At 40.6% G+C, this 20,632-nt stretch overlaps 1 protein-coding gene across 1 annotated transcript in view; it reads left to right on the forward strand.

Annotated features, from left to right (window-relative positions):
- Positions 1-992: 992 nt before the first annotated feature.
- slc2a9l2 (solute carrier family 2 member 9, like 2) overlaps positions 993-20,632 on the forward strand; it is a 113,140-nt gene continuing 93,500 nt past the window's right edge. Inside the window, exons 1-5 of the mRNA XM_069678237.1 lie at positions 993-1,061; positions 5,864-5,965; positions 8,984-9,144; positions 14,221-14,345; positions 16,094-16,239. Of these exons, the coding sequence (XP_069534338.1) occupies positions 993-1,061; positions 5,864-5,965; positions 8,984-9,144; positions 14,221-14,345; positions 16,094-16,239 (603 nt within the window). The remainder of the gene's footprint in view (positions 1,062-5,863; positions 5,966-8,983; positions 9,145-14,220; positions 14,346-16,093; positions 16,240-20,632) is intronic.

Raw genomic sequence — 20,632 nt, forward strand, 5'->3', positions numbered from 1 at the left:
CGGGCATCTTATGAATTCACTCCACAGCTCCAGTTTTGAATCCTGTTTCTGAGGACGCAGAGTCCTGCTGGTTTACATTCTAGTCATCAAACCAGAAACTCATTTACATTCTGGGTGGTGACTCAATGCTATTAAATGTTATTAACAGTGGGGCCCGAGAGGAAATCAGGAAATCTCCTTTCTGTTACATGTGCAACGCTCAGATGTTGGATTATTTGCTGGGATATTTATTAGTTTGCAGCCATAAACCCTGTTTTAAAATTCAACTTTCAGAAAGGACATAACACACAGACTTCTTTTCTAGCTTGAAATACATCCAACAGTCCAATGCCCTACACCACCCCTGTTTGATAAAAATCGGCGGCCCATATACAGAGGCCATAGTCCTCGATGTGGCGGCCCCAGGCTCGCTCCCACCCTCAGCCTTTTGCCGTGTGTCATCAAAGGCCAAAAAAAAACCCCAAAAAGAAACAGTTTAAAACAGTTTAAAAGTTCATAATTACACAAATTAAAAGTTTAAAAGTTCATAATTACACGAATGAAACCATCAAATTTGATTCCATTTCTGCACATCATGTTTGCTGCCCAGTTTTTCTGAGTGTTACTATTCCTACAACCACTAGGTGGCAGACTGAAGCTTTTCATGTCCCATCTTTTACACTTGGCCCCCATTGTAGAGTCATAAACGGGTGCAGAACAAATCCAGATCATTGTTTTATATTGGTAAAAACTACAATGTTTAATTTAATCCAAAGCGTGAGGCAAAGTATTTATTCTGAGTAAATCCTAAACTTGTGACCAAGTCGTGAACGATAATCCTACCAGTGTGCTCATTGAGGCCCTGTCATTCCCTTTCAGCGCACGCTTCACTCCGAGTTTCTAAATTCAGATTCAACTCACCCCTCTTTGTTGTGAAACATGTCTTTGTCTTCCTCTGAGCTGCATCTCTGACGTGATATGACCGTCTCGTTTAAGGGTGCTGAAACGTTAACATGGACAAACCAAAGAAGGGCGACCCGGCTGACCTCCAGAAGAGCGATTCTGGGAAGAACTCTGGAAAGGTTAGTGTCATTGTCATTTCATCTCACTGGAAGTCCTGCGGCCACGTCTGCGTCTCTCACTCGATGACATGTTTCGTGATGTGTGAAATTAGACTGGGTTGACAGATTGACAGCCTGGCTCTGATAGCACTACATGTGTAGGACATGGCTGTCTGACATGTTATTGTTATTCCCCTGTTATGTCTCATGTTAACCAGCTGTGACGTGAAGTAAGGACAGGATGTATTTGTGAGGACGTTGCACCTCTGTAAATATGTACATGACCTTAAACTCAACTTTGTACGCTGCTATGCAAAGTCATGCTTTTTTTTTAATCTTTGCTAAAATCACTTTAAATGTAAGTAATGAGAAGGCAGCTGTACTAATAATATAATGAAATGACCATATTTGACATATGTAAGCTTTTATTTTGCTAATGTGTTTGCTCATGCTTTTACTCTGAAAAATCTTCACTCTGCACTAAACACAGAGAGATTAATTAATACCCCTCCACCTTGAACATCCTCATGGAAAATCACTTCAAAGAGAAATGTTTAGTGTCTGTGATTGTATATTAATAAACGCCCCCCGATCACTCGATCGCATTCCCTCACCACTCACGTCAATACAAACATTTGAAGCGTTGATGTCGCCGCTGGGGCAATGCCACTTTTATTGACAGACTTGATAGAGCGCTCCTCAGAGATAACACACACTATTTCTGCTCTTCCAAAGTACAAGTCTGCACTGTGGGTTTTGAGCCGTGCCAAATGGGCAAGGTCCCTGCTCAGGTATTCAAACACGGCTTCGTTAGCTCTGCTTTGTTTTATTGGACACACAATTAAGCCGACTCAGCAACAACTGTAAAGTACTCTAGCTGTTGTAGGTGATACCCGATGCCTTGACTTCCTTTGTTATCTTCCACAAGCCTCCACTTTCCCTCCTGGGAGCTGACATTCATCTGCATTTTTGCTTTTCTAGCTATTATAACTGCATTTTCCTAGGAACCTAAATGTGCATTCCTCAAGTCCTGCAGAGCACTGACATTCAAACCAACGCTGAAGACCTTTTCCTACATGCAAACTGTATCCATAAACGCCTTCTTGCTCAGTAGGAGTGTCATTGCATAGATGCACAAACCGCTGCAGAGCTTTAAAAGCAACAAATGTCATTATTGAGATGATTGAAAAACATAATTAGATACATTAATAAATAATGCAGTGTGTTACATAATTAACATTTGTTGACAAATGTTTAATTGAAAATATTCTTCTATCTCCAACAGTAAATAAAATAAATTAATTCTACTCTTCTTTTTATCTTTTATTATTATTTTCTTTTATATACTTTATCTAATTAATCCATTCATTTGTCCCCCATTTGTTTTCTTTTCCTTCAGTGGCGCTTATGTAATCGTAACAGGGCCTAGCCTAAATGCTGTATGTTCATATCTCATTGACTCACTGCAGATGCAGTCACCCTAAAAGCCCTCTGGACATTCTCAGCAATGCACTTCTAGGATAAAAAAAAAAAGGAGGGTAAAAATAACTTGGATTATTATTCATTTTAGCAACTGATGTAACAGTGAAAACCAAAAGAAAAACAAGTATAGAAGTGAAATTGTGACAAATATTCTCATTTCTATCTTTGTTACAAGTTCTTAACTTTGATTTTGGAACTAATATGGCTTTATTCTTAAGTTAAAACGTGTTAATAATATGTAATTAGTCACTCATTTGCAGTTAGAGCAGCTACCTGATGAATCTGCCAGAGCTGAAATGATGACTGCCACGACCCTTTGGTAACACTAATAAAAATGTTACAACAAATAAAATATGTTCTTGTTTCCCTGCAGTTATAAAACTAAGAAACAGACTTTTCCTTTCCTAAACTTGTCGACTGGTATGGAGCTGCCAAACGGTCACATGGTGGAAGACAAAAAAAAATCCCCTGGAAATCCATCAAAACAAGAGCTAAAGAGAGCACATGCATGGTTTACTAAACTTTAAAGGGGGCTAAATACTACTTTGATTAGTCTTGTAAATTAAAGCATGTGTGTCAATTAGGCAGACAAAAAATTAATTAAGCATAATGTACGAGCCAGGGAGAGTATTGTACAAAATCACTGGTGCGTATAATTAAAGGCAGTGTTATAGTATCTAAACTAAAGGCGATGGGACACATAAGAGTGCATAGTGAAAGCGTCCTTTTATTAGTCAGTGATTAGTTTTAAATTGAATAAAGATATAGGGACAGAATGGTTCATTGAATTAACACACATCCTCTGTAGTGCTACTTTGGAAGTGCTTACTGCGGGTTGCTTCTAAAGTTAGTCAATGTTAGACATGAATACAGAATCCCTGCTACAGCAGATATGTTCTGCACCTTCTCACTGCTGCTTGTTCTCCATTAGGCCTGTTTTTTACCAACACCTGCTAAACCTAGTACTTTCACTCAGTGGTGGTTCCTTTTTCTTTGTACATTGTACTTGTACATCATAACTGAGCTATGTGTGCCCCCTGCAGAGCCTGCTTTCAGCCTCATCTGAAACTTTAATGAGCAGAGATGGAGACACTTTAGATGAACTGTACCTTCTTTTTATTCCACTCACCACATTGTAGCAGTTAACGTCCTCTTCCTGTAATTATAAGCTGTAATTCTAAACTCTATTCCTCTTCTGTAGCCTTAGGTTCAACCCGGCCTCTTTTCCTTGTACCTCTACCACTAACTCCCCCTCTAATCACCCCTGCTGTGTCTTATCCCCATGTGCGGGATCATGCAGCTGCGCCTCAGGGTTGTTGCTCTGGCCTGTGGCCTGTCGGGGTGAAGTATAGGTGGATGCCGTGCATACAAAGGTTCTTCATTCTTCACTTTAGGGTGTATGAGACACGTACAGGAGAGTGTTTAGTGCCTCGAGACTGGACCCAGATCTGTGTAATGGAGGTTCTTTATCATCATTAGAGGGGTTACATTTCCCTTTGAATTTCAGTCTCACCACTTTTCTAAGCTTCTCATATACATTTTTTATCAGAAGAAATTGGAATCATGAATCATGTTTTAAGCTTTCCCCAAAAAAGGAATAAAAAAATCTTTGAACTATCGTTTAGCTTTTCCTGAGGAGAAAATCATGATACGAATGAAATATCTGAAGCCATGCTAGCTGCTCTGTGAGGCGGTATGTAGAGACAGCTGTGGCTTGAGCTAAAGCTAACGCCATCATGCTAACAAATTGACAGTAACCAAGCTAGCATCTTGACTTTAAATTAGGTCAAGATTTAACATGGTTACCAACATTTATTAAAATATTTTGTTATCGTAGCATACTAACATAATTTAGGAAGATAACATACCACCGTAGAGCTGAGCTGTTGGCAATATCATTAATTTAGCAGGTGTTGCTTTTAACAAAAGTATCAGGGAAATTTGACCTGAAGCCAAGGGATGATGTAAGTAATTATAGTTCATCCTCAAAGGGACATGAGTGTCTGTAATTTCATTGAAATTCATCCAATGTTGTTGAAATAATCCACTTGGCTAACAAATGTCCACTTGTGATGCTACAGACAAAGGAATGCTTACTACAATGTCAGCTGGATACATCCTTTGGAGAATATGAATGCCGGTACAAATACATGATAAATGTGTCTCTATTAATGGTATATGATTGTCTTGACCAAAGTAGTGGACCGACAAACAGACTGACGTTGCTAACCGCTAACCCTAGTGCCATGTAGCTACATTAGCAAAAAATCCACCTCTTAGAGGTACCTACATTTTAAAACTGCGATTGAAATGAGGTTTAAAAACGTAGCTTTGTTAGAATAAATAAGGTATTCTTGAAAAACTGTAACAAGCTAAAACAGTGAGCCTTAATCATGTTGCAAACTAGAGCGCACAAATTAGGTATTAGGGCATTCTTTGCTAGCAGCAGGAGATGGGAGCAAAATCTGGTCAGTGTGTTCAAGATACAACAACACTGATCATTTTACCAAGGAATTTGTATATATCAGGAACATTTTGAGTCCCCAAGGATAATCACCAGTGTTTCTGATCGCCTATTTACCTTTATCTTCTCGTCATACCAGGCCAAAATTCCAACCTGTGAACACAACATATGTCAAATGGTACAGTATAATTACTCCACACAACCTTCTGGCCTTAGTTTCAACTTTGTTAACAATCTAATCGACAGGGCGCCATAAAATGTAAGCATGTTCTTTCACCCAGAGGATATAAACAGCTGTAAATTCATGACATTGCAGCCTTCTTTCTTGTGCCACCCAGCAAACTTTGGCGTCTTAAGTGGTGAGGCTGTCTGAGAGGGAAAATCTCCATTATGTTTTTTTTGTTCCGTCTCGCTTCTTTGTGTTATGGGGTTTAATTAACTGCTCGTGGGTGTGCTTCTGGGACTTCATATTCAAAGCACTGCTAATTTCCCAATTCATTTCCTAATTCTAAATTCTCCTAAATGGGATCATTTTTTGATAATAGCTACAGCATAATGTGCATTCAAAGTTCAACTCTCCCCCATTACTGGCTCTTATATAGCTGCCTTTATCTTTTCCTTTGGCGACCAATTGACATTCAGAACAAACAGAACATGCTGTCAAATTAACTTGCTTGTCTTAGTCTTTGTTGTTACAGCAGTAACACAATCATGGGCAAAGAGAAGGGGCTAACCCAGTTTCCTGACCTAGATATCAGGGCCACATGAAGCAACATTGGCTGAATCCCCTGGTTTTGGTCTGACCTTGACACTGAAAAAAAATGTTCATGTTCTTACAACTAGTTTAACCTGTGTGTTTCGTGTGTTCTCTCCTTAGCAACCAGTCACCGCCTGTCTGTTGAGTGCCGCCTTCTTCGGTGCCCTGGGGTCATCTTTCATTTACGGCTACAACCTCTCTGTGGTCAACGCCCCCACGTTGGTGAGTGCGACTGTTAGGTCATCATGTTGGTCTGCTTGTTGATAACCTCTCTCTTTCCATTTATTAGCGCTGCTAGAAGTCAATGATAAATCAACAAAATATACCTCAGTTCTATTAAAAACGGACACTTTACCAGTCTTGTCAGTTTAGAGTAAATGGCCCATCCGTTTGTTAGAAAGATCTGGCTCATATTTACAGCTGTAGCTTCTCTATTGTAACACTTTGTTGTTCAACCTGACTCAAATCCACTCTCAAAGTTGCATCATAATCCCTTCAAAAAGTTTATCTCTTTACCAACACTGTTGATCCCATCTTCAGTCTCAGAATGGAGAAGAGGAAACTGGTCACTGTTAGTACAGGTCCAACTGTTAGATAGAGAAAGAAAAACAGGACGATTATTATGTGTATTTAGCACAGCTTGGATTACACATTTTAACAGTCTGTAAATCCTCTGACTGTTGAAACTGAAATTGCAATTTTTAGTAGCTTTCTAGTCCAGTTGAGCGGAGCCACTTTTTGATTAGAGAGACCATTTTCACAAAAGTGATACTTTTCAGGCTGGCCGTGTGTTTGTTAACGGGTAATTAGATGGCCAATGGTTTATTTAATGAGCATTCAAAGCTCATGACCCTCAGCTTTTCAGCTGTGAATACAAATACAGGAAGATACAAAGAAATGGATTTCATCTTTCATTGAACAGGATTTTGAAAGAGTTCATGTGTGTCTGAACGTCTGATTAATACAGTAACTTCAATACACAACACTATCAGAAGAAATGCTGTAATGTAAAAAGAGCAAAGGTACCGTGAACATTGTGATGTGATGGAAATCTTGCACTGTTTAGGCAGTTGAAAGTGATAGTAAAAGTGTACTTGGTAAGGACTAAAATGCTTCCCAGGCAACACTTTCATAACTTTTGCACTGCACTATAATCGTTGTATGTTTCCTCCAAGTGGCAACCTCCAATGCAAAAACAGCAGTTCCTCGAGTGTCCACTCCAGGCTGGATGCCAAAAAATCCCCCATTAGGATCCATATTAATATGCCCAATTTATAGCATGAATTAACATGTTTACAGCCTGGTCCAAAAACAGGCCTCTTTAGCTCATTTCTCCATTAATGACAACTATACGTGGGGTGAGTTTTTATATAACTCACCCATTTGAATTCTATCAAGCCTAAAATTAGTGACAGGTAGAAAAATTGCTGACTGTCTGCGAGATATCAACACAGAAACGGTGTTTGTGATTTTGGAGCCTTTCTGGGACAGATAACGTGTTTCTATGAGATTCATGGCACTAACTGGCCGTCCAAGAAGTCAGCGCTCAAGCTCTTTCGCTGAGTGAAATTCTAGTATTATGTCTGTGAAGGTTCTCAGTCATCCAGGTCATGGTAATTCAAAGCTTAATCCAAAAGACAACTGGACTTTGTTGAAGTTCTTGAAGACGTTTCACCTCCCATCCGAAAGGCTTCTTCAGCTCTAAACTGACTGGTGGACGGAGCCAGAAATAAAATACTCAGAGGCAGAATGGTGGGGTGAAGACGTTTTGCCTCTGAGCCGGCATTCTGAGGTAGGAACAGAGGCTTGACAGAGGTGAAACCACGCCAGTGTAAACGGCGGACATCGGACATCATGTTGAAGGCAAAGATTGTTGAATTCAGAGAGGAGAGACCCGGCAGCCCTGACCTGCGAGTCTCATTAGCTATTGTGTGGTCTCCAGGATCAGTTCAAGTCTGCTCTAATGCTATGCTATACATTACAGAGCAAAGAGTAGATTGATTTTCTAAAACAAATAATGCCCATTATCTACTATTTTCCCACAGTAGCATAGGTTAACAATAGATCATTTGAACAGCCCTTGATGTTTATCACAAACCTGAGTATATTTCCACATTTTCTGTGCGTATAGGCAAATGTAATGCAAAGTTTGAATGTTTACAACTATTAATTTGTATCTATTCTTTCAAACATCATGAATGTAGAGAACCCTAAATTAACCAGGCAGACGTCTTTGCCTTACAAGGTTTCTAATCAGTGTTTTCACATGTGCCTGGCAGAGGATCAAGGAAAGATCATTATGAGGATGAGACAGGATAAAAAAATAATTTGTCTCTCCCTGTTGACTTGCATACTTATTATTATTTTTTAACTTAATATAGTTTGTGCTCTCGTTACCTAGGCTCTTCCCTCTTTGTAATGTTGGTCTTTGACCTCAGTGTTAACTTTCCCGTCTTGTCATGTTGCAGGACAATCAGCTGATTTACAAGAGGGATGTCTTATCAGAGTGTCTAAGTAGGGGGGAGACTGTTACCTAGACTATTGATTGCAGAGATGCATTGCAGACAAAGACACTTTCGTTGTGCCAGCTCTCTCCTCTGTTGTAGGAGATATGACACTCGAGAGGTTGCCTACAATATCTGCATGCCTCTTACTTCAGGTACTGAAGTGTGGCTGCTCTATCCTCTCAGCCTTTGTGCATAATGCTTGCAAGGACAGTGTCACCGCTCTCGAACCAAAAATGCCACCTTTGTGTTCAGCACTGCTTAGGAGCACAGATAATACAAGCTCTCCACTTTTTTGATCACTCCTTTTATGAGGATAGTGTTTTCTTTGGTGGTGAGATTTCCCTTTACAAAAAACGCAAGGACATTTAGTCTTTTTATGCTGTAAAACTGAAAGATTCATCCATTGAAAGGACACTTCAAAACTTTGAGACACTTGTCATTTATTTCAAGCACTGTGTTCTTTGACTGATTGAAACTTTACTTCACTCACTTCATCTTCTTAAAGCAGTCACTCTATTTGCTCAATTGGGCGATCACATAAAGAAGGTGTGTTATTTAGTCTGCACATTATTATTGATACTTATTTTGTCAATGCCAACAGTAATATTCTGCTTTCATAGCGTTTGGTGTTGCATGATGGCAGAATTACATTTGCTTTGTGTTTGTAATAAAAAGTAGGTCATAATTAACCTTTCAGATGATGAATATCTCCCATGTCTCTCTTGCATTGCAGTACATTAAAGCCTTCTACAATAAGACGTGGATTGAGAGATATGGCGAGCCCATCGCAGCAGAGACGGCCACCCTCCTCTGGTCCATCACAGTGTCCATATTTGCCATCGGAGGCCTTCTCGGAGCGCTGTCCGCCTCTGTACTCCTCAAAGTTCTGGGGAGGTGAGTTGCACATAATCAAGTCTTTCCTTCATGTAACAATTAAGTGTTTCTCCTGCAAAGATATCAGCCTGGGACCTGAATCATGCAATTAGATTAGGTCTGATAAGCTAGCAAAATTTGGGTTCAATTTCAGCTTTCTGATGTCATGAACCATTTCACTTTTAACTGGGTCATCAGAATAACCAGAATCAAACAAAGACTCAGTTCATCAGATCAAAATGATTATGAGAAGAATATGATAAAACAATTGACTATAGTTCTTAATTTACTACAAAGTGATGAGAATGTAAAGCACACTGATATATGGACAATCATTTTACTTCCCATATTAGATAGATCAGTGATACACAGTGCATTAAGAAGCTTTGTAGTGAACATTTTGGCTCACCCTGTGTTTAGAAAAGGACTTTTCCTGCTGTTATGTCAGCCTGGGACCTGACTCAAACAATTGATTGGCCAGCTAACTTTGTATTGAACTTTCAGTTCAGAGGATCAGTTCAAAATGTGCAGGCCTTCACCACCTGCCTGAGAAGGATATGATCAAAACAAAACAAGTTCTAAACTTGTCGGTCATTAATATGCTAATAGATGTGTAATAGAGGGTGAGCCGTTGACCCAGTATCACTGAGAGCTGTTAGTACTCACTGATTCTGATGGGTCGTTAGGCTCACATTATCCTGAGTGTGATCTCAGCTGTTTGGGCAGAGAATTCAACACTGCATTGTAAGTGGGTGATAGTTGATGTCTTAGGCCAGCACCTCGGCTAAGGGATGGTTTTTTCTGCTTAACATGTACGGCTTCCTTGGCACCTCTTTCAAACCAGCGGTTTTCAGGAACTTCAACGAAGTCCTGTTACCTTTTGGATTAAGCTTAGAATGAGCATGACCTGGATGACTGAGAACCGTCACAGATAAGCCATTATTACTTTACCTTCCATAAAAGGTAGTTTAGAGATGCACAATACAGTAATAATATCTGTTGTGAAACACTCTTGCCCATTGTGTGTAACAGAGCATGTTTTCAAAAATGGACATTCAGTAATATGTAGTTTTCATCTCTAGAATCCACAGCAGAGAAACTGTAATGCATTTAAATGCATCTTAAAAAGACAGTATAGAGTCCTTATTATTCGTAAATAATTATATAATAAATAATACATTATTCCCGATACTTTTTGTACTAAAAATAAGGGTCCAAATTGGCCATGTTGACAGGAAACTTTAGGTTTGCTTGGATTTGTTATATAGGATGAGCTTTACATCCACCTGTGTCATAAATCTCCCTGGAGAAAAGCTGAACTGTTTCACTTTTGCCCTGTCTGTTGTGGTGGTGCTCCCACATGAGCAGATAAACCTTCATCCCAGTATACAATACATTTTTCATTGCCTGGCTGGAGCCACAGTGCTCCCTCTTTTAGACCTCAGGAGACAATCCTCCTGCGTGTTATCTCTGTCAGGCTCCCAGTTCTCCCTTTCTTTCATCACCCTCCACACCTCATGTGTGTCTTTCTCCTCGCTTTGACAAACTCTAAATCACTGTCCACGACCGTCTGCTCGGTGCAGGAAGTAGGAGTTAAAAATGTACATTCTTACTATACAGCACAGGAAGAGGCGGTGCGGCTTTTCTAAAGGGATTCCCAGTGGGGTTTGGTAGAGTAGATTTCATGGATTTGCCATAGGCCTCTTCTACAGCAGCTCACTGCCCCACACGCTGCAGGAGGAGATAAAAGAAATATGATCTCTTTCAATCTGAGAAACTTTCAATCCAATTAACTGATTAAAGATACTTTTTGAGGCACTTTTTGTGCCATTGAACACACAAGAAACCAGGGCTATAGATGAGATATTATGTGCCACCACTTTACCTATTAACTTTTCCATTCTTCTGTCGTTGTTTTAAACACATAACCTATTTTCTCAATCAGCATATTATGAATCATTGGATCCCACATAAACCAAATGCTCTGGTTTGTGTTACAAGAGAAATGCCTGTGTAATATTTTTCACTTGTTTTAAAGCGATTTTGCACAGATCAGACTTTAGCTGAATCTGAACCAAACGCTGATGACACTTTTTTCTTCTTGGTTTATGTTAACAAACCCAAGAAGGATTTCTGTATTTCAGTGGTTATGCATGACCTACAGGGAAATGTTGTTTGGGAGTTTGGAGAAATAGAAATTTGCCTCAAGCTGAGCGGCAGCGGTTCAACAAATCATTCCTCACTTTGAGATTCAATCGCTCAATTTTCTCCTGGTTTCAGGCCGAGCTGCGTTTCACCTCCTCCGCGCAGGACTGCAGAGCCGTGCGTCCCTCTAACCCTCAGGGGCAGACTCGGGCTCTGAAATAATATACGTTGAAAAGAATCTATTATCCACTAATGACGAGGTTGTCACTTGCAGAGCAGGGACGGACTCATGAAGCTTTTATTCAAAGTCATTTGGAAACATTAAGATGCCCTGAACGTTCACCTTGGGTTTCTTTGGGGCATTCTTCACTGACTTCATTAGGAAGTATTATTCATCGTCCTTCTATAGACGTCCACAGGCCAGCTGGTAGTTTTGCGCATTGTCTTGGAAAGGTTGAAATTCAGATGTCAGGGAGGAGAGTTGAATATATATCAGCAGCTGAGGACACATGGAGCAACCTAAAAGGAAAGCAGTTCATACAGTGCAGAGGTGCATTTAAAGTTTGCCAGTGAAGCTAAATCGTGATGTTTGAATATAGTTAAAAACTGTGCCTGTGTCATGCCTCATTATTTCTCTACCAGTGAGTTCTGTTAGATTTCAACAAAGTAAAGAGAAACATTTATCCCTCTAGGAAAGCAGCAGATGATTTTCTAATATATTTAAAAATGCGGCCTTAGACAAGGTTGAGGGTAGATGGCACACATTCAGAGACCCAGGCTGCTCTTGAGACATCAGTAATACTACACTGAAGCGCGTGAAGAGAAGCCTGATCAAACATCTGCTGTTCACAAAATCCCTCCAGCAGCATCCAAAATCAACATGAAACACATTTCCCCCTGACCTCTGACATAAGAGAATTAAACTCCTTCGTCTTCTTCAAACACCAGCAGAGGTTGTAAAGACGCCAACACAACAGTGAAGTGCAACCTTGTTACTTAGAGTGCTTCTTATGTGGTTAACTACCCGCCAGCTCAAAGCAAGTCGACATCTCAGCAGACTGTTGTTGAATTTTCGAAAAAAAGTTTGACTATTAATTCATTTTTGTTGAAGTCTGCTTATGAATACTTGTAGGAACAATTATTTTTGTCATATGCATCAATTAGGCCGATCTATAGCGCTTATCCTGTTCAGGGTCGCGGGAGGGCTGGAGCAGATCCCAGCTGTCATTTGGCGAGAGGTGGGGTTTAGGGCATAGGCGATATAGACGCATTTACAGTCACTCTGCTGACGCACTTCCTGACACATGTTAAAACGAGAGGAGAGAAGAGATGCGTTCAGGTCCAGGTGGAAAAACTTAAACTCGTTCTTTTAACAGAGGGGAGGGTAAGAAGTGTTGTTTTGACGTACACATACAGACAGACAGACACACAGCATATAATAGCAAGGGAGGGAAAAAAAGACAGCATGTGATGGAATTAGACGGAGAGATAGAAACAGCACAAATGATGGAGAGAAAGAGAGAGGAGAGAGTAGTAGATGGCAAGTGGTGAAGCACCATACTGCATAAACTCTCTCTGAGAATGTGTATTGTTTCGATGAATGAAAAAGTGATATTGTGTGGCAGGAAAAAGGATATTATATCATTTGCTGTGGGGGGCGCCAAATTCTAAACTCCCCTCGGGCACCAAAACGGCCAGAGCCTGCCCTGAAATCAACCAATCATCATTCACAGTGTATTCACCTCAGGCTGCCTTCTCGTACTAGCTTGTAGTCAAGTCGTTGTCAAGATTTCAACTTACCATCCCCATACCTCCTGCCGATTCTGGCTCGTACATATAAGGCCGAATAACCGATCCTTGAACAGCCATGTTTTCTACAACTTTGGAGTGACAGTGCAGTGCGGCCGTTCCCCCCCGTGTGTGGCTAAGGTCTGACCTTTGAATGGCAAAACAGCTTGTCCATTTCAGGAGGAAGGAGAGGCTCCGAAAAAAAAGGTGATTCAAAAACACATTAGAAGAATAGAAAATTGATTGCAGAGCTAAAATATGTCCCCTTTAAAACTAGCGACAACAACACTGCTTAGGTTATTTCCTTGGACTTCAAAATAAAAGCACTTCCTGTCAACCCCATAAGACAAATCATTACCGTACGCAAATAATTTAACTCATTTTACTGTAAATAATAGACTGTAACATAACAGTTACATGTAACACAGTATTTTTTTTACTTTCAACAAAACACCCGGAGAGAACCCACTCCACACAGGAAGGCCCACTGTGTCCTCATCATTAAGTTTATTCTTCAGTAGATTCAGACCCTGAATTTAAACAGGACTTGTGTGCTGATGACGCACTTTTCCTCAGCACACTCAGTGCTCCCACAGCATGTCCACCCGTATGAAACTTCTGATTTGATGGAGTCATTATTAATACATGTAGACCTTCATTATTATTCCCTCAATTTGCAAGACATGAAACACTTTCTTATCTTTTTAAATGTACAAAGATGACTGAATCGATCGTGAACAAATCGGTCGTCCTCAGACATAAAGCTGTGTAAGGCTTGAGCGCTCAAGAGCAGCCTCTTTGGAGAATAGACAGATTTTCTCTGCTCTGCTGGCTCTCAAGAAAAGTGCACATCCTACTCATTTCTTTATCCTCCTGCAGCCATGAATGCCACTCTTAATTATTTATTTTTTACACAAGCTCTTTAGAACGTTCCCCCCTCTGCTGGGTTTTGTTCTAAAACACCTTGTTGAAGAGCTTTGAAGCTTGATGTGGTTGGATTTGTTATTTGAATGTGGTGTTAGACAAACAAATCATTGTGCTTATTTGACAAATTGAACTAAAGCTTTGTCCTGGGATTCAGTTTGGATAAAGAGTGTGTAAGATAATTCTGAAATGCGCCTGTTGATGTTCTTTTTCCCCTCTCTGTCCTCTTGTTGACTTTAGAAAGGGAACCTTGCTGCTGAATAACTGCTTTGCATTAATCGCCGTTCTGCTGCTGTCCCTGGGCGAGAGGGCAAAATCCTTTGAAATGCTCATGATTGGCCGATTCATAATCGGGGTGGACTCTGGTAAGTGCTTACATTTCTTGGAAGGGCATAGAAGTACGATTAATTGAAAAAAATAATCATGTAAATCAGGTGCAGACCTTGACAGCAAATTGGAGTCTGATTGAAAGTTACATAAAAGAATGCCTCTGTTTAAAAAGTGTTTGTTAAAATCTGCAAGTGCATAACATTTAACTTCTGATCCCATGAATACAATACGTGCTTAAACATAGATAATTAATTTTTGGTTAGACACACAGATCTTGTGGAAGTAAAATTCATTTACTTTGAAAGTCAACTCTTAACTCCTGACACCTATTCAGACACGTTTGGGAGAATGTTGTATGAAGTGTATGAAGACTTTTATTTAGGTAATAACTCTTTATATCATCTGTTAATATAGCCCATTGTTATGATGTAAGTGCCTTGTTAGATGTATAGGACTTTGTTGGGTGCAGCACTTTGACTTGCAACAATATGATTGTGTGTCCATTCTAGGGTCCTTGTGTTAAAGTTATCTGCAAAAGGATTAAGTGGTAGTTTGAGCTGGCTAACATCCTATTAGCAGAGATGTGGACTTGAGACTTGGTGACTTGGACTCAAGTTGACTCGAGTCACTGTTTTGATGACTTGCGACTTGACTTGACAAAATATAAAAGACTTGAGACTCGACTTGGACTTGCAAGTTAATGACTTGAGACTTGACTTGAGGCATGATGACTCGGATGACTTGCGTGTGTTCATAAGTTTGTATGTTAGCTGTTAAATATAAAATGATATAATTCAGTGTTGTCAAGTTTCTGTCTAACTATCAAGTATGTATGCAGCGCAAACTGGAAATCATGATTGGGCAACTCAAAAAGCTCCCTGTATGTGATTGTCATGATTGGATGACTGGCTGTCAGTCAAACTCCTCACTATGACTATCAAAGACCCCCACTACCTGATGTTTTTTCCCCAAAGAGAAGCCTCATCAGTCGTACTCATTACTACTCAATATTGTCTCAGACCAGACCATCATCATGGCTGCATCTGTGCCAAGATAATACAGATACAATTCATTGTTATACTTTTTGAACAGGTTACTAAAACCTTGTCCTTTCTCTTTATAAAGACCGGGTACTACAGGTAAGAGTGCTGTATCTTGGGTGGAGAAAAAAAAAGCGACTTGATTTGGGACTTGACTTGCCTTAACTAAGGACTCGACTTGACTTGACATGCCCAAGAAAAAATGACTCGAGACTTGCTTGAGACTTGAGCAAAGATGATTTGGTCACAACACTGCCTATTAGCCTGGTTTAAATTAAGTGTCGTATAAAGGTAACAGTTCGGGATCAATATCCACCTCTCTGTCCGAGGCTGACTGAAACATTGTTTTCACTGTAGAGCACTGTCTCATTTACATTTTCACACTGTGGAAATTGATTTGTGAGAAAAGCTGTCTCAGGATTAAATGTGCACTCACTGCTGACCATGTCTAATGCACAGTCCATCTATATGAGTAGCCATAGCATTACAATTCAAGGGCTCAGCATCGCTCACATATATTTCTGGTTGTTGAATACCATCAGTTCAGCATTTAGGCTGGTGATTTATCTGTGCTTCTACATTTCTATGGACAAAAAGTGTAGATTGAGACACAGATAGAAACAATTCAGGTGTACCTTTACAGCATGCAGAAAGCTAAAGACATAGAAACATGGACAGATACTTTCACATGGTATTCCAGCTCCTGCTTTACATTATTTTAAAATATATTTTTTCTCTGGCAGGTATAGCCCTCAGCGCCCTCCCCATGTACCTGGGAGAAATCACACCGAGACGCATCAGAGGCTCCATCGGCCAGTTCAACTCCATCCTGATCTGTTTGGGAGTGTTCACGGGACAAGTGCTGGGGCTGCCCGAGCTGCTCGGTCAGGTCAGTGTGGTTACAGTTGTATTGACTCAACATGATCATCATGTGGCCTATTTTACACCCAGAGCAAAGCACAGACAGTGCCAAGCAAGTGTCAGTGATATTATGCAGCAGATGTACTTGTGCCCCTCTTTGCGCCCATTGCTGTGTTGGCCAATAATATCATTATTACACAGGCTACTTAAACCTTGTCTTTTCTCTTTATAAAGACCAGGTACAACAGGTAAGAGTGCTGTATCTTGGGTGGAAAAAAAGTGATCTGCGAAATTTCTTTAACATAATGCTCACAAAATGTTAATAAGCTATAGATCCTAATGCTTTTAAGTCTGTCTCTCTATTTAAATAATTAATGAAGTTAAGCTGTAAATGCACACAGCTTTTCTGTTCATAAGGAGACTACGCATCACAATATTTCATACATTGTGTTCTGTGTGTAGATGAGCAAAAAGTCCGACCACAGACTGGTCTATTTACAAAATAAATTGCGCTTTTATACCTGGCTTTTAAAGGGAATGAGAGAGGAAACTGTGATAACTTTGATTTATGTTATGCCCAAAAAACACCTATGAACAATCTTAATTCAACACCTCCGTGCTTTGCAGGCTTCCTTTGTGCCCACACTCTGTGCATTTAACTTGCACAAGCTCCATTATCTGCAAGCGTAGGCATCCAGCGCTCCCGTGGTACTTTTTCTGTCATACCCCTTCTTAACTCTTTCTGCCCACACGTCGATTTTCAATTTTATTGAAACCATAGACTGAATGAAAAGATGGACGACATGACAGCCAAAACATCTCTATCTCTGCTGACTGCAGTATAGGTCATAAAGCGCGCCTCCTCCATGTTAACAGATGGGACGTGAGTCAAACTATAAAATCAAAATGCACGCCAAATAAATGTTTCTCAAACACGGTTTTTGTCATTATAGTTAGTTCTTATCACGCTGATTTACGTCCAAGTGTTCATTTTTCTGACAAGTTTAATTTTAATTAGTTATTTGATGCTGTAAAAAAGATGATTGACAGCTCTGTTGACCAATACAGCTCCTGCAGCCGATCTGTTCTGGATTAGCAGAGTAGAGGAGGAACGGCGAAAGGAAACGTAACTTAAACAATCACAACAGTCACTGAAGTTTACATATCTGTGAACGTCTGCTTCAGACCAACACAAGAAGCTGTTCTGCTGTTAAACACGTCAACATCCTTGCTGGGTTTTTTGCGATGTGTTTTGGTTAGCGGAAGTGGCTAAGGTGGTGGAGCCGCCAATCTCTACTGTGCAGCTCTGGCTCCAAATGACTCCACCATTGCAAGATGGCAGCGCTTGTCACAGAGGTATTTTGGCTTCGTACAATGAGAGCAGATGGAGACGTGTCGTCCATCTTTATATACAGTCACTGACTGAAACTAGCAAGTGTTTCTTGTTCATTAGGTATCCTTGCTAGCATTAAATCCCTTTGGTTTGGTTTTGGTCACCACACTTATTATATCCATGCAACTTAAGGCCCACTTAACATTCTTCCTCATGATCATTTATGCCCCCCTGCAGTGGCTCAACTTCTCCTCTGTTTTTAGAATCATGGTCTGTCCACAAGAAAGAGTATAGTGACCCTAGCATCAGTTCCTATGCCTTTTCCCGATATAGCCAGTGTTGGCCGAGGTGTCCTTAATATCTCATCTGCCACCTACAATGCCATCTTGACATCCCTTCAGCTTCACACCAATATATCCTCATTCTTGTAAGTCTTGTGTCTCCCACACGTCTGCCAAGCGACTTCAACAACCTGAGCAGAACTCATGTGACATCTAGGAGTGAATTCAGTGGCAAAGACTTCTTCGTCTGTCAGTGGAGCTGGCGAAGTCTTGTGTCTGAGTAGCAGACTTCTTCGACTCCAGACGTTTTCATTTCAACATGACATCCAGGCTCGAGCTTGTACCGGAGCAGAAAGACGGACGACTCCACACATCCGTAATGATTTCCCATCACTTTGTAGCCAGTCAAGGGAACAGTGCGACTGCCTGACAACACGTTGGCCTTCAGCGACATTTCTCCCTCTTTGATAAAGTCACGTTTATACTCTGCACGGTGTTTGATTGGTTCTGTCTGTCCCTTGTTCCAAGAAGGTATCAGCAGGAATTTTCAATCAAACCTTGTTTACCCTCAAGGAAGTGTAACCCCGCCACCGCCACCACCTTAATTCCCACTGCACATGTTAAGCCATGTTGACTCGGCCGACTGCCGAGGTATTCTCAAGACGGGGAGTCTTCAACTTTGCACTTGATTATTTATTTGCTAGATTTGACTTTATCTCTCAGGGCTTAAAGCAGACATTAGCCTGCGGCATGATCCTTTAAAGCCAAATAGCTGTGAGATGTGAAGAGAAACTTAATGATATATGGCAGTGTACTTCTGGCACATTCTTAGCTCTCTGCCCACTTTTGGCTGTGTATAACAAACAATGATTGTAGGATCTAATTGAGGGCATTTCCTCCTGCTGAGTTTTCCAAGTTAAAAGCATGCAGTGGTGTCTGTTCAGAAAGTGTGTGATCTGTGGCATTAAAAAAGATTATTATCTCAACAGTTAGTCTCACAAATAAGTGTGCTGCAAAGGGAAGTCAATTGCTTAAAAACACACGACATAAAAATATGAATACTTAATGCACTGGCCTGATTGCTGTATAATATAGCCAGTAAAGAGGCTTTAAATGCCCTGATTGTTTATGATGTTTAAAGATGAAGTAAATAGAACGGCCTACTGAAAATGACATAATCAGAAAACACTGGTATGTTAGACCAAAAGAAAGACTGCTACGGTGAGATTTCAGATCCAACATGGCAGCACCTGGCTGCTAGATTGAGTCCTGCCGAACATAAAACCAAGGATTTTAAGGACACAGACGGACCTCTTCACTTGCATATTAACACGGATAATTGAACACGTTTTCAGAGTGGAGGATTTTATTGACAATTACTACAGCAAAGGCCTAATTCACTAAAAGATTGCACCCACTAAATCTGTGCAAATGCGACAAAAAGACTCCTAACGGCTAATTCTCTAAACACACTGGCATAACCCGGCCCATAGGCCATTACACAGGCACTCGGGTTGCCAAAAGAACTGAGTAATTTATTACAATCTTAAAGTAAATGAACAGAATGATAACGATCGAGAGACGTGTGAAGTCACTATCATCAGTAGTGTGCATGTGGGTGTGTGAGTAGTGGAGGGTGCTGAGGAGTGAACTAACACAGAAGACTAAATCAAACTAAACGGGTGCAGACGCTGGTCAGGTTGGGAGAGAGAGAGAGAGAGAGGTCTAGCAGGAAGCTGAGCTTTTATATCCTGAGGAAGCATCGGGCCCAGGTGCTCCAGATCAGGGAGAGGTACACCAATCAGCTCCTCTGGCACCTGAAAGAAGGCATATGCACGTTAGTGGGTTAATATGTAGACAGCATACTGGTCTTAGCAGGGGCCGTCACAACACGACAAAAGTGAGCTGCAGAGCTCCGGTGCAGATATTCAGGGCAAATTTGGCCCCTTTCTGTTTAAATGACCCTCATGGTTAAAACCATCTAATTCACAGGGACAAGGACATGTGTTGTTTTCCATTGTCAGGACGATGATCTGATAAAAATGGTTAAAATGACCTTATTATTTGCTTCATATAACTTTGAACGTAGCAATATAGCATAATTGTTGCCATTATAATTGTAAAGATAGTGCACTAGACTGTCTGCTGATGCCAAGGAAGTGCAAGCCTTAGGACTTTTAAGTAGCATAAATAAGATGAGTTTATCGGTAGAGAAAATGTGTGTTTAATGATGCTCTTGTCTCCACTGGTATGGTTTGTGTGACCAAATAGAGAGATGTTATGACAGCTGATACCTTAGTAACAAACCAAAATTAATTTGTCCCTTCAAAGCAAGCAGGTCTGGGCAGCATTCTGTCAGAAGTATAAACCGTCAGTACCTCGTCCCTGTCTGCTGGTAATCTAACAATATGATGCCTGCCTTTAGACTTGACAGTTCAAAGTAGAAAACTGCCTCTAAAGTAAAGTAACACAAGCAATCCTAATAAAAACATGTTGAGTTTTATAGCACAGGATATCTTGTGTGGTGCGTGAATCTCTTGTTCTGTGCATTTATGAACCATGCGAATGAGATTCATGACGGTGTGTGCTGCTACATTAAGCCCAGCAGCTGTTTCTGCACCATGTCACAATGAGACATGACACCAGGGGATTGTACAGCATCTGTATTTGCCGGCGTAATTGTTTGCACACGATAACAACTCACTTCAAATCCAGGAACAACCAGGCTGCGTCCACATCCTGTTTGCTCATGGCTCACTCTCCGTGTCGCACCATATGCGCATAACGCTGTACTGCACATTTCCAGC

This window comes from Semicossyphus pulcher, unplaced genomic scaffold (genome assembly GCF_022749685.1).
Source record: "Semicossyphus pulcher isolate SPU_LCO1_2020_fin unplaced genomic scaffold, fSemPul1.0.p SCAF_3, whole genome shotgun sequence".
Lineage (NCBI taxonomy): Eukaryota > Metazoa > Chordata > Actinopteri > Labriformes > Labridae > Semicossyphus > Semicossyphus pulcher.